Consider the following 15,327-nt stretch of genomic DNA (forward strand, 5'->3'; position numbering starts at 1 on the left):
AGCCGAAAACTGCTGTTTCCACCCATTTTCTCACCTGCGGGCCCTGGAAATACCAGCCCTGTGACCTCTGTCCCCAGGCAGCACCATTTTTTTTTCTCTTTTACGGTATTCGTTAAGCACTTATTATGTGTCAAGTGCTGTCCTAAGTGCCGGGGGGTGTAGACACGTAATCAGGTCAGACATAGTCCCTGTCCCACATGGGGCTCACCGTTGGACACTGAGGCACAGAGGTTTGAAGTGAGTTGCCCAATGTCACATAGAAGGCGAGTGGACTCTCTGAAGCCCTTACTCCAGTGCTCTGCACACAGTTAGCGCTCAATAAATACAACTGACTGACAAAAGCCGTGGAGCCGGGATTAGAACGCAGGTCTTCGGACTCCCAGACCCGTGCTCTTTCCGCTCTGCCATGCTCCTTCCCACTTGATTCAGGATGTAGTTTAAGGCTTGTTTTCTGGGCATCCTTCCCAAGACCCACGTCTCTGTTTTGGTTTCCTTCATCCCTCTGGCCTTGGCCTCTCCTTCACTCCCCGTCCGGGACGTGGACATGGCTGACAAGGCCCTCCTGTCGGCAGCTCCTCTTTTCACAGAATCGTCTTTCCGCAGTGGCCTATTTCAAGAACCCTACCCCGTGTTTAAAAGCCACTTGAAAACTCAATTTTCCCCATCTCTACGAAAAAAAACCTCTCCCTCGAGCAGGGCATTAGAACGATTTAATTCCAACGAAGGGAACATGTTGCCCTGAGAGATTCCGTGGAAAATCAACTTGTATGTGCGGCACTCTTGATTCTCCCTCCTCCCACCACCCCCCGTCCCTCTTCCCCCAGCCTTTGACCCTTTTAGACTCACTGGACTCCTTCCAGCTAAAGCCGGTATGAACAATACCAGACTTTCTTTCACACAAATGTGATAACATAGAGCAAAACAGAAGAAAATATTCTTTGGTCTGTGCTGACTTTGTTGGGTTCGATGAGCACTGGATATTTGTTTCTTTTCTTTTTTTTTGTTCCTTCCCTAGAAGGGAAAAAAACCCCAACAAGGATGGGTTGATCCTGGCCGGACATCTGTTAGGTTTTCTTGTATATCAGTTTTACTGTTTTGAAGGTCAGAAGCTTAGCGAAACGTGAGGGTCAGAATGCCTTAATTGAGATGTGCTCAGAGATGGAGGAAAAGGTAGTGGTGGAGCAGTTTAGCAAGAGGCTCTGATTCCTTACAATTAATATTATGAATTTCATGATTAATAATAATAATAATAATGATGATATGGGACACTTGTTAAGTGCTTAGTATGAGCCAGGAATGGTATTATGTGCTGGGATAAATACAAGTTAATTGGGTTGGACACAGTCCCTGTCCCACATGGAGCTGACGGTCTAAACGGGAGGGAGAGAAGATACTGTATCCCCATTTTATAATGGAGGAAACTGAGGTCCAGAGAAGATATGTGACTTTCCCAAGGTCACACAACAGGCAAGTGGTAGAGTCAGTATTAGAACTCAGGTCCTTTTATTCCCAGGTCCCTTCTCTTTCCACTAGGCCTTGCTATTCCCTTTCTGCATGGCTTAGTGGAAAGAGCCTGGGCTTGGGAGTCAGAGGACGTGGGTTCTAATCCCAGCTCCACCACTTGTCGGCTGTGTGACTTCGGGCAAGTCATTTAACTTCTCTGTGCCTCAGTTACCTCATCTGGAAAATGGGGATTAAGACTGAGCTCCCCACGTGGGACAACCCGATAACCTTGTTTCTATCCCAGCGCCTAGAACAGTGCTTAGCACATAGTAAGCGCTTAACAAATGCCATCATTATTATTATTATTATTATTCGATCCCAAAATCTCAATCAATAAATCAATTAATGGCATTTTTTGAGAGCTTACTGTGTTAAGAGCACTTTACTAAACTTGGAAGAGCATAGCACAACAGAGTTGGTAGACACATTCCGCATTATTACTAATTATTATTACGCATTGCCAGCAAACTCAAGAACACTTCACATGACCTCTTCCTACCTGATCTGCATTTATTTTTTATTACCCTATCTATTTTGTTAATGAGATGTACATTCCCTTGATTCTGTTTATTGCTATTGTTTTTGTCTGTCTGTCTCCCCCAATTAGACCGTGAGCCCGTCAGTGGGCAGGGATTGTCTCTATCTGTTGCCCGAATTGCCCATTCCAAGCGCTTAGCACAGTGCTCCGCACATAGTAAGCGCTCAATAAATACTATTGAATGAATGAATGAATGCAAGAATGTTTTACTTTGTCAAGAAGACACACCTTATTTGGAGTTAGGGACTTCTTTAGTTTTCTCGTGCAAATGCTTAGGACAAGTCATTTAACTCCTCTGTCCCTCCGTTCTCTTATCCCCAGAATGGGAGTCAATATCTTTTCTCCCTCCTACTTAGAATGTGAGGCTCGTGTAGGACCTAATTATCTTGTATCTACCCCAGCGCTTAGTACAGTGCTTGGCCCATAGGAAGCGCTTAACAAATGCCACAGTTATTATTATTATTTGATATTTAGATCATCTGCCTCCATTTGCTTATCTTAGCCCCACCTCCCTCCCTCCCCAGAAAACCTGCTGCTCCTTCTCCATCCCACAAGGCTCACACTACCTAAGAAATAAGATCCCTGCTCCAACTCCTTCCTTTGACCTTGGGCCAGTCACTTTATTCATTCATTTATTCATTCAATTGTATTTACTGAGCACTTACTATTTGCAGAGCACTGTACTAAGCACTTGGAATGTAGCTGGACCTGAACCTGAGGAGCAGTGTGGCCTAGTGGAAAAAGCACGAGGTGGGGAGTCGGAAGACCAGGATTTTAATCTCGGCTCTGCCACTTGCCTGCTGTGTGATCTTGGGCAAGTCACTTCACTTCTCGGTGCCCCAGGTACCTCATCTGTAAAATGGTGATTCAATACCTCTTCTCCTTCCTATTTAATGTTGGTATTTGTTAAGCACTTACTATGTGCCGAGCACTGTTCTAAGCGCAGGGGTAGAAACAGGGTAATCAGGTTGTCCCCCGTGAGGCTCACAGTCTTAATCCCTATTTTACAGGTGAAGTAACTGAGGCACTGAGAAGTGAAGTGACTTGCACACAGTCACACAGCTGACAAGTGGTGGAACCGGGATTAGAACCCATGACCTCTGACTCCTAAGCCCGGGCTCTTTCCACTGAGCCATGCTGCTTCTCTGTGAGTTCTGTGTGGGACAGGGACTGAGTCTGACCTGACTATTTAGTATCTTTCCCAGTGCTTAGAACAGGGCTTGACTCACAGTAAACCCTTAACCAATACCACAATTATAATAATAAAAATAACAATGCTGGCACGCAGGGCACTGTTCTAAGCACTGGGGTAGATACAGGGTCATCAGGTTGTCCCCAAAGAGGCTCACAGTTAATCCCCATTTTATAGATGAGGTAACTGAGGCACAGAGAAGTGAAGTGACTTGCCCACAGTCACACAGCTGACAAGTGACAGAGCTGGGATTCGAACCCACGATGTCTGACTCCCAAGCCCGGGCTCTTTCCACTGAGCCACGCTGCTTCTCTGTATCTCGCTCTCAACTATCTTGCCATTGAACCTTCACCCATATTCTCTCTCTGGCCTGGAACTCCCGCCTACTTCATAAGCACATTGCTCTCTTAAACTTCAAATCTTTATTAAAAGCACATCTCCTCCAAGAGGCCTTCCCCAACCACGCCCTCATTTCCTCTACTCTCTCTCTCCTGTGTCTTCCTTGCATTTAAAATTGTACCTTCAATCACCCCACCCTCAGCTGCACAGCACTTCTGTACCTAACCATAATTCATATATTTATTCATTCATTCATTCGTTCAATAGTATTTATTGAGCGCTCACTATGTGCAGAGCACTGTACTAAACGCTTGGAATGGACAAATCGGTAACAGATAGAGACAGACCCTGCCCTCTGATGGGCTTACAGTCTAATCGGGGGAGACGGACAGACGAGAACGATGGCAATCAGTAGAATCGAGGGGATGAACGTCTCATTATAACAATGGCAAATAAATAGAATCAGGGTGATGTACATCTCATTAACAAAATAAATAGGGTAATAAAGACATATACAGTTGAGCAGACGAGTACAGTGCTGAGGGGATGGGAAGGGAGAGGGGGAGGAGCAGAGGGAAAGGGGGGAGAAGAGGGTTTAGCTGCGGAGAGGTGAAGGGGGGGTAGAGGGGGAGCAGACGGAGCAGAGGGAAAAAGGGAGCTCAGTCTGGGAAGGCCTCTTGGAGGAGGTGAGCTTTAAGTAGGGTTTTGAAGAGGGGAAGAGAATGAGTTTGGCGGAGGTGAGGAGGGAGGGCGTTCCGGGACCGCGTGAGGACGTGGCCCCGGGGTCGACGGCGGGATGGGAGAGCCCGAGGGACGGCGAGGAGGTGGGCGGCAGAGGAGCGGAGCGTGCGGGGTGGGTGGTGGAAAGAGAGAAGGGAGGAGAGGTAGTGGGGGGCAAGGGGATGGACAGCCTTGAAGCCTAGAGTGAGAAATTTTTTGTCTCCCCCACTAGACTGTAAACTCCTTATGGGCAGGGAACATGTCTCCACGTCTCCTGTCACGTCCCTGTGCACAGTGAGAATTCAATAAATACAATCGATGGATTGATTGTTCCCAAAATGGAGAATAAATACTTGTTCTCTCTTCCCCTGAGACTGGGAGCTCCACGTGGGGCAGGGACTGTGTCCAATCTGATTAAGTTGTATTTACCCCAGTACCTTGTAAAGTGCCAGGCATGGAATCATTCATTAAATGGTATTTACTGAGCGCTTATCATGTGCAAAGCACTGTACTAAGAGCTTGGGAGAGTACCATACAACTGACACATTCCCTGCCCACGACGAGCTCACAGTCTACAGGGGATAGTAAGCAGTATCAGCAATTTCCATCATTCTTCTTATTAGTTCTTAAAAAGTCACTGAGCCCATGAACCAAAGGGCCAGGATACAGAAAAAAAAATTGGTATTTGTTAAGCACTTACTGTGTTCCAAGCACTCTGCTAAGTGCTCGGGTGGATAATAATAATAATAATAATTATGGCATTTGGTAAGTGCTTTCTGTGTGCCAGGTACTGTACTGAGCACTGAGGTGGATAAAAGCAAATCAGGTTGGACACAGTTCCTGTCCCACAAGGGGCTCGCAGTCTCAATCCCCCTTTTACAGAGGAGGTAACTGAGGCCCGGAGAAGTGAAGCGACTTGCCCAAGGTCACCCTGCAGACAGGCGGCGGATCTGGGATTAGAATCAGGCCTCCGCTCTATCCACTAGGGCGTGGTGCTGAGAAAAAAGGGGAATAAAAGCATCTGACATGGGATGAGATGTGGAAAACTGAACTGTCCTCTATGAAATGGGATGACTGGCTACCCCGAGGGCTCTGAGGAGGTTGAGGAGGTCCCTCTGCGGGGCAAATAGCTGGGACTGGTATTGGACGAACCTCCCCGACAGTGAACTTCACTGCCGAGAGGAGCCATCGCCCAACTCCAGAGCCCAGCACCTGGATAACAGACTGCATCACTGGAACGGGAGCAGATTTTGATTTTTTTGTTTGTTTTATGGTATTTGCTGAGGGTTTATTATGTGTCAAACGTTGCTGTAAGCGCTGGGGTAGACACGAGTCAATTAGGCGGGACCTAGTCCTTGGCCTGCATGGGGCTCCCAGTCCATGGTGTTTGTTAAGTGCTTACTAGGCGCCAGGCACTGTAATAAGCACTGGGGGAGATACAAGATCATCAGGCGGGACACAGTCCGTGTCCTACGTGGGCCTCACAGTCTTAATCCCCATTTCACAGATGAGATCCTCGTGATGATGATGATGGTATTTGTTTAGTGCTTGCCATGTGTCAGGTGGATGCAAGCCAGTTGGGTTGGACACAGTTCCTGTCCCACAAGGGGCTCACAGTCTTCATCCCCATTTTCCAGATGAGGGAACCGATCCCAGGAGAAGTGAAGGGACCTATCCTAGGTCACCCAGCCGACACGTGGCAGAGCCAGGATTAGAACCCAGGTCCTTCTGACTCCCAGGTCCATGGTCTATCCACAAGGCCACACTGCTTGTGGGCAGGGAGTGTGTCTACCAACACTGTTGTATCGTATTCCACCAAGCACTAACTACCGAGCTCTGTACACAGTGAGCGCTCATTAAAAACAAATGATTTTTTTAACGGTATCCGCTAAATGCTTAGTGAGTGCCGGACCCTGTACTAACCGCTGGGGTAATAATAATAATAATAATGTTGGTATCTGTTAAGCGCTTACTATGTGCAGAGCACGGTTCTAAGCGCTTGGGCGAGATACAGGGTCATCAGGTTGTCCCACATGAGGCTCACAGTTAATCCCCATTTTACAGATGAGGTTACTGAGGCACAGAGAAGAGAAGTGAAGTGACCTGCCCACAGTCTCACAGCTGACAAGTGGCAGGGCCGGGAGTCGAACCCACGACCTCTGACTCCGAAGCCCAGGCTCTTTCCGCTGAGCCATCGGGTTGTGGATGAGCTCCCAGTCTTAACCCCCATTTTACAGATGAGGGAAATGAGGCCCAGAGAAGTGGAGCGACTAGCCCAAGGTTACCCGGCAGACAAGCAGCAGAGGCTGAATTAGAACCCGGGTCCTTCTGACTCCCCGACCTGTGCTCTATCCACCGGGCCACGCCGCTTCTCTTTTCGGTCCGTTTCTCCCCGCCCTCCCCCGACCCCCACCACGGACCGCTCCCGCCCGTCCGGAAGACGGGGACCATCCCGGCGGGAGCGGCTTACCTACGAAGCACCAGACGGCGAAGCGGATCCACGTGATGGTGGATAGCTTGAGCATGAGATAGATGTTCACCAGCATGGCGAAGGTGGGGACGAAAGGCAGGCAGGGGGCCATGTAGGGCAGCTTCTTGGGGTTCTCCGGCTGCTGCAGGATGACGAACACCAGGGCGGCGATGACCAGCACCATCAGGACCACCAACAGGACGGCCCACCAGCTCCGCCCCGCGATGGCGTCCGCGCCGAAGATGATGAAGGAGCAGAAGGCGAACATGAGGACGAAGAGCAGGAGCACGCAGACGGTCACGGTGCGGCCCGTGGCCGCCGTGGGCCGGTCCATCTTCCCCGGCAGGCCCAGCCGGATCCTCAGGGTGTAATAGCGCGGACCGATCGTCTTCTTCAGCTTGAGGAGGTAGACGTTCTCGGACTCGTCGGCTTCGATGCCCGAGGCCACGTCCACGGTGCCGTAGTTGGGGTGGCTGACGCCGTAGGCCGACTTGTCCGCCCGGCCGATGAGCATCTGGTTGTCGCCCAAGGACGGCAGGTTCTTGGCTCCGCAGGTGTTGGTGGCGGGGCCGGAGAAGTCCTCCCCCTCGCTCCCGGGGGAGCAGGAGTCCTTCTCGCCGTCCGCCGGGAGCCCTTCCTTCTCCTTGGTGTGCTCCTCCGACAAGAACTTGACGAAGCCGTCGATGTCGCTCTCCGGCTGGTAGCGGAGGAGCAGGACGCAGACCGACACTAAGGTGTAGGCCAGGAGGGTCCCGATGGACATCATCTCTATCAGGTCCCTCAGGCTGACCAGCAGGGAGAGGAGGGCCGCCAGGAAGCCCGAGACGATGCAGGCCACCACGGGGGTCTCGGTGTAGGTGCTCACGTGGGCCAGGAACCTACGGGGAAACGGGAAACGTCCGGTGAATCCCCAGCGCGGAGGACCGGCTAATTATAACGATGACGACCGTGGTAATCGTTAAGCGCTGACTGTGTGCCGGGCACTGTACCAAGAGCTGGGGTGGAGACGAGCAGATCAGGTTGGACCCGGTCCCTGCCCCACGTGGGGCTCACAGTCTCCAATCCCCATTGTACAGCTGAGGAAACCGAGGCACAGGGAAGTGAAGCGACTTACCCGAGGTCACACAGCAGACGAGTGGCAGAGCCGGGATTAGAACCCGGGCCCTCCTGACTCCCAGGCCCGTGCTCTATCCACTACGCCGGGATGGCGGCAATACACGGCCCTATCGATCGATCGGTGGTATTCACCGAGTGCTAACTGTAAGCACTGCCGTTTGGGAGAGTTCGACGGAGGAGGTAGACTGGATCCCTGACCTCGAGGAGCTTGTAATCTAACAGTAATGATAATAATGGTACTTGTTGAGCTCTCCCTGTGCGGCAAGCACTGTTCTAAGTGCTGGGGTAGATACAGGTGAATCGGGCTGGACACAATTCCTGTCCCACGTGGGGCTCACAGTCTTAATCCCCATTTTACAGATGAAGTAACTGAGGCCCAAAGAAGCCAAGTGGCCCAAAGTCACGCAGCAGACAAGTGGCGGAGCCGGAATTAGAACCCGGGTCCTTCTGACTCTCAGACCCGTGTGTTCTCCACTGGGCCAGGAGACTCCTTGAGACAGGATCTGTTGCACTGTGCTCTGCAAATGGTAAGTGCTCAATAGATAATAATAAGAATAATAATAATGTTGGTATTTGTTAAGCGTTTCCTATGTGCAGAGCGCCGTTCTAAGCGCTGGGGTAGATACAGGGTGATCAGGTTGTCCCACGTGAGGCTCACAGTCTTCATCCCCATTTTACAGAGGAAGGAACTGAGGCACAGAGAAGTCAAGCGACTTGCCCACAGTCACCCAGCTGACAAGCGGCAGAGTGGGAATTCGAACCCATGACCTCCGACTCCCAAGCCCGGGCTCTTTCCACTGAGCCACGCTGCTTCTCGGATTGACTTGCCCAAAATCACACAGGTGACAAGTGGTGAAGAGCCCGGGCTTGGGAGTCAGAGGTCATGGGTTCAAATCTCAGCTCTGCCACCTGTCAGCTGTGTGACTGTGGGCAAGTCACTTAACTTCTCTGTGCTTCAGTTGCCCCATCTGTAAAATGGGGATGAAGACTGTGAGCCTCACGTGGGACGACCTCATTCCCCTGTATCTATCCCGGCACTTAGAACAGTGCTCAGCACATAGTAAGTGCTTAACAAATACCAACATCATTATTATTATTATTATTAACTTCTCTGGGCCCCAGTTACCTCATCGGTAAAATGGGGATGAAGACTGTGAGCCTCACGGGGGACAAGGTGATTATCTTGTATCTACCCCCGCGCTTAGAACAGGGCTTGGCACATAGTAAGCGCTTAACAAATACTGCCATTATTATTATTTATCTCGATTCTGACACCTATCTGCTGTGTGACCTTGGGCAAGTCACTTCACTTCTCTGAGCCTCAGTTCCCTCATCTGTAAAACGGCTAGTAAGACTGTGAGCGCCACGTGGGACAGGGACTGTGTCCAACCTGATTACCCTTTATCTACTCCAGTGCTTAGAACAGTGCCTGACACGCAGCAAGTGCTTAACAAATACCGTTAAAAAATAGCTATTCAGCTGTTCCCACTGCGGCACACCGAAGGCCGCGATTTGATGTCACGACGACGTCTCCTTGACTGAAAACAACCCGCTCAGAGCCTGAAAAACAAGAGCTAAACGAAAGTAGGAGAGGCAGCAAAAGAAGCTGCACGGTATCGTGGATAGAGCACAGGCCTGGGAGTCAGAAGGTCATGGGTTCTAATTCCGGCTTTGCCACTCGTCTGCTGCGTGACCCTGGGCGGGTCGCTTCACTTCTCTGGGCCTCAGTGACCTCATCTGTAAATGGGGTTGGAGACTGTGAGCCCCATGAATAACAGAGGCTGTGTCCTATTTGATTTGCTTGTATCCACCCCAGCGCTTAGAGAAGCAGCGTGGCTCAGTGGAAAGAGCTTGGGCTTGGGAGTCAGAGGTCATGGGTTCGAATCCCGGCTCCGCCACTTGTCAGCTGTGTGACTGTGGGCAAGTCACTTCACTTCTCTGTGCCTCAGTTACCTCATCTGTAAAATGGGGATTAAGACTGTGAGCCTCACATAGGACAACCTGATTACCCTGTATGTACCCCAGCGCTTAGAACAGTGCTCTGCACATAGTAAGCGCTTAACAAATACCAGCATTATTACTATCATTTACCTAAGGGGAAACCAAAGACTTCCAGGCCTGGAGCGCAGCAGAACGTGACCACCAGGACGGCAATCGGGCAGGAACGGTCCCGGTCCGAAGCTGTCGCGGGGAAACCGATGGGGGGAGGGAGGAGGAACGAGCGGACGGCAGGGGAGGTGACACCCACCTGAAGAGGAGGCCGTCGCCAGCCATGGCGTAAATCACCCTCGGCATCGGAAACAGGGAGCCCAGCAAGCTGACGATCAAGCCCGCCACGGAGCCGATGGCCACGACGAATTTTGCCGCGTAGAATCCGTGCACGACAAACATTTCCATGAGGGGGGATTCCGTGTCGATCGCGTAATAGGGCACCATCAGGGTTAGGATGATACTCACCTGTTGGAGGAAAGAAGAAGACAGCGGCCAGAAGAAAGACGGAGGGAAAAGCAAGGGTGAGGACAGGGATCCCCAAGAGGAGCCAGAAAAAGGACGTAGCTTGTCAGCCGGTAGTTGGTCAGTCGTATTTACTGAGCACTCACCGTGTGCAGGGCACTGTACTAAGTGCTTGAGAGAGTATTATATAATAATAAACACACACATTCCCTTCCCACAACGAGCTTACAGTCTAGAGCTTCTGTTGGAGGGAGAAAAGTTGGATCACCAGTGAGAGAGCGAAGCAGTGCGGCCGAGTGGCTAGAGCTCAGGTCTGGGAGTAAGAGGACGTGGTTTCTGATTCCCAGCTCCGCCACTTCTTTGCTGAGGGACCTTGGGAAAATCACTTCACTTCTCTGGGCCTCAGTTCCCTCGTCTGGAAAACGGGGATAAAGACCGAGCCCCATGTGGGACACGGACTGTGCCCAACCCGATGTGCTTGTGTCCACCCCAGCGTTTAGTACGGTGCCTGGCACATAATAAGCGCTGAGAAAATACCGTACGAAAGAGAGGGAGGATTTAAAAAAAAAAATTGAGGAAAAGTGGAGAAATGGGGCAGGTAGATGAGAAAGAGATAGGGGACATGGGAAACTTGAATATGTGGTAGGAAGTGTGTTTCTGGTTTAAGAGGTTCCCCTACTTCAAAGCCTTACTGAAGGCTCATCTCCCTGACTAAGCCCTCCTCGCCTCTTCTTCCACTCCCTTCTGCGTCCCCCTGACTTGCTTCCTTCGTTTATCCTCTCTCCCATCCCCACAACAAATATGTATATATCTGTAATTTATTTATGTATTTTAATATCTGTCTCCCCCTCTAGACTGGGAACTGGTGCGCTGGGAATGTGCCTGCTTATGGTTGGATGGTACTCTCCCAAGCTCTTAGTACAGTACTTTGCCCACGGTAAGTGTTCAATAAATGCGACTGAATGAATGAAAAGAGATGGGTGGTCAGCAAAATGACCCTCACTTCCTCTTCTCCCATTCCCTTCTGCTTCGCCCTTGTGCCTGGATTTATGCCCTGTATTCACCCCATTCCTCAGCCCCACATCACTTATGTACTTCTCCATAATTTACTTATGTCCGTCTCCCCCTCTAAACTGTAACTCCTTGTGGGCAAGGAACGTGTCTACCGACTCTAATAATAATAATAATGTTGGTATTTGTTAAGCGCTTACTATGTGCAGAGCACTGTTCTAAGCGCTGGGGGAGATACAGGGTCATCAGGCTGTCCCACGTGATGCTCACAGTTAATCCCCATTTTACAGATGAGGTAACGGGCCCAGAGAAGTGAAGCGACTTACCCAAGGTCACACAGCAGACAAGTGGCAGAGCCGGGAATAGAGCCCAGGTCCTCTGACTCCCAAGCCTGGGCTCTTTCCACTGAGACATGCTGCTTCTCAACGCTGTACTAAACACTGGGGAGGATATGAGCAAATCGGGTTGGACACAATCCCTGTCCCATGTGGGGCTCACAGTCTCAAATCCCACTGAACAGATGGGGTAACTGAGACCCAGAGAGGTGAAATGATTTGCCCCAGGTCACACAGCAGCAAGTGGCAGATCTGTGATTAGAACCCATGCCCTTCTGACTCCCAGGCCCGTGCTCTATCCACTGTGCCATGCTGTTCAGTACAGTCTTCTGCACACAGTAAGCGTTCAATCGGTAGCATGCATAATAAGCTAGTTGTGGTTAGGTAACATATCTGTCAATTCTGTTATAATAATAATAATGGTGGTATTTGTTAAGCACTTACTATGTGCCAGGCACTGTACTAAGCGCTGGGGTGGATACAAGCAAATCGGGTTGGACATGGTCCACATGGTACTCCCAGTCTCAATCCCCATTTTACAGTCGAAAGAACTGAGGCTCAGAGAAGTGAAGTGATTTGCCCAAGGTCACACAGCAGACGAGTGGCGGAGCCAGCATTAGAACTCACGACCTTCTGCCTCCCAGGTCTGTGCTCTATCCACTAAGCCACGCTGTTAGATTGCACTCTTCTAAGCGCTTAGCACAGTAAGCTCTGTTCCCCTGACTCCCTCTTCCTTCTGGGTATATAATACGTATAAATACATATTTATATGTATAATATTTATGCATATGTATAAAGTATTCATTTCTATTAATGTCTTCTTCCCCTTATAGACTCCAGACTCCTTGTCGGCGGGGAATGTGTCTACTAACACTATTACATTTTACTCTCCCGATCACTTCCCCGTTCAGACCGTGAGCCCGTCACGGGGCAGGGATCGTCTCTATCTGTTGCCGAGCTGTCCATTCCGAGCGCTTAGTACAGTGCTCTGCACGTAGTAGGCGCTCAATAAATGCTATCGAGGGAATGAATGAACTGAGTACAGTGCTTTACACACAGTAAGTGCTCAATAAATACCATTGATCAATTGATTGATGAGGGAGGGCAGGTCCTGTTTCTCAGACGAGCTTTTGACCTCACCTCCCTTCTCTCCTCCTCCAGCCCAGCCCGCACACTCCGCTCCTCCGGCGCCCACCTCCTCACCGTCCCCCGTTCTCGCCTGTCCCGCCGTCGACCCCCGGCCCACATCCTCCCGCTGTCCCGGAACGCCCTCCCTCCTCACCTCCGCCAAACTAACTCTCTTCCCCTCTTCAAAGCCCAACTGAGAGCTCACCTCCTCCAGGAGGCCTTCCCACACTGAGCCCTCCCTTTCCCTCTGCTCCCCCTCCCCTCCCCGTCGCCCCGACTCCCTCCCTCTGCTCTACCCCCTTCCCCTCCCCACGGCACTTGTGTATATATGTACATATTTATCACCCTACTTTATTAATGATGTGCATTTATCTATGGTTCTATTTATCTATTTTGATGGTAGTGATGCCTGTCTACTCGTTTTGTTTTGTTGTCCGTCTCCTCCTTCTAGACCGTGAGCCCGTTGTTGGGTGGGGATTGTCCCTCTCTGTTGCCAAACTGTACTTTCCAAGCGCTTAGTACAGTGCTCTGCACATAGTAAGCGCTCAATAAATACTATCGAGTGAATGAGTGAACTTAGTACAGCGCTCTGCACACGGTAAGCGCTCAATAAATATGATTGAATGAATGACAAGGGAGGTAAATCGGGAAGGGACGGAGGGGAAGGGGGGGTGTGTGTGTGTGTAGAATTTGGAGTGAAGTGTAAAGAGCCGGTCTGTGGCCCGGATGGAGATGGGTGGGAACCGTGGGTGACTAGCATTTTCTGGGAGCCACCGAGTTTTAAAATAAACCTTTCCAAACCCGTTTCCAATGCCAACTTTTTATAGTTTGATTTGAAGACCAACTGGCTTGCCGTCCCTTAGGTGTCTACCGCCGAAGATAACGTCTTTGGTGGAAAAGGTTGGGTTTTTTTGGGGGTGCAGCTTGCCTGGGACAAGATGTCTGCCACATCTGGGACAACCTACAGCCGGGATAAACCTAAATTAACCCAAATTCTCTCTGGCAATGAAGGGGGTCCGAAAATAGTGCGGGCTCCGTGAACCGGGACTATTGGTATAATTATACAACCCACTAGGGAAGGAGCGTGGCTTAGTGGGGAGAACACGGGCCTGGGAGTCAGGAGGACCTGGGTTCTAATTCTGGCTCTGCCGCTTGTCTGCTGGGGGACTTTGGGCAAGTCGCTTCACTTCTCTGTGCCTCATCTGTAAAATGGGATTAAGATTGGGTGCCCCATGTGGGACATGGACCGTGTCCAACTTGATTGTCTTGTACTTGCCCCAGTGCTTAAGCGCTTAATAAATACCATTAAAAAAAAAAATAGCTCTTCAGATGTGCCTAGCAAGCGCTTAATAAACACCGCTAAAAAAAAAATAGCTCCTCAGCTATACCTCCCCACTGCAGCCTGCCGAAGGCATATTTGATGTCACGGTGCCATCTCCCTTGTGGAAAACATCCCGCTCAGATGCTGAAAAACACATGGCTAAACAGAAGTAGTTTCGGTAATTTCCAGTTTGATGATTCTTGTCACTTCCCTAAGGGGAAACCAAAGATCTCTTCGGAATGAGCAGAGCTAGGCAAAATCTATAGACAAATCAGCTGGAATTTCAAGTTCGAGTGGATGCAAAATGGCGAAGAACCTTGGCTCAAGGAGATTTGACTGAGTCGGGGGGTCAGGGGGTGCAGTGTGTGTCTCTTGCAGGAGGTGGTGGTTTCTGAAGTTCCCAGGATGCGAGCCTCGACTTCTGATTTGGCAAAGATAACAATAATGATAATAAATAATTACGGTATTTGTTAAGCGCTTACTATGCGCCAAGCACTGGTCTCCCCCGGGGCAGCTTCAAGGTTATCAGTTTGGACACAGTCCCTGTTCTGCACATCCTCCTAGATAGGAGGGAGTGGGATTTAATCCTCATTTTCCAGCTGAAGAAACTGAGGCACAGAGAAGCTAAGTGACTCGCCCAAGGTCACACAGGAGGTTGGACACAAGCCCCCGTCTCATAGAGGAGCGGCCTGGCTCAGTGGAAAGAGCACGGGCCTGGGAGTCAGAGGTCACGGGTTCTAATCCCGGCTCCACCACTTGTCAGCTGTGTGGCTTTGGGCAAATCACTTCACTTCTCAGTGCCTCAGTTACCTCCTCTGTCAAATGGGGAGGGAGACTGTGAGCCTCACGTGGGACAACCCGATTACCTTGTAACTACCCCAGGGCTTAAAACAGTGCTCGGCACATAGTAAGCGCTGAACAAATACCAACATTATTATTATTAATGAACTCGTATCTACCCCAGCACTTAGAACGCTGTTTGACATATAGTAACTGTTTAACAGATACCTTAAAAACCAACGCCCCCCCCCCCCCCCCCGAAAAAGCACCGATTTGGCCCGGCGACTCTGTGGATAACGGGCTTTTCCCCTGGTTTGCCCCCTGCCGATGGCTCGGTTGGATTGCTCGTGGCAGTTTGGATTTCTGAAGACAGAAGTGCATTGATGTGAACCCCCAGAAGCCGAACAATGCCCCTGCCTC

General features: G+C 50.4%; 1 protein-coding gene across 2 annotated transcripts in view; it reads right to left on the reverse strand.

The window, feature by feature from the left end:
- The window catches only part of SLC7A14 (solute carrier family 7 member 14), a 152,718-nt gene that overhangs the window by 19,899 nt on the left and 117,492 nt on the right, over positions 1 to 15,327 (reverse strand). For both annotated transcript variants that reach the window (XM_029074582.1, XM_029074577.2), the window contains 2 exons: positions 10,127 to 10,335; positions 6,763 to 7,640 (listed from right to left, as the gene is read on the reverse strand). In XM_029074582.1, coding sequence (XP_028930415.1) covers positions 6,763 to 7,640; positions 10,127 to 10,335 — 1,087 coding nt within the window. The remainder of the gene's footprint in view (positions 1 to 6,762; positions 7,641 to 10,126; positions 10,336 to 15,327) is intronic.

This window comes from Ornithorhynchus anatinus, chromosome 1 (assembly GCF_004115215.2).
Source record: "Ornithorhynchus anatinus isolate Pmale09 chromosome 1, mOrnAna1.pri.v4, whole genome shotgun sequence".
NCBI lineage: Eukaryota > Metazoa > Chordata > Mammalia > Monotremata > Ornithorhynchidae > Ornithorhynchus > Ornithorhynchus anatinus.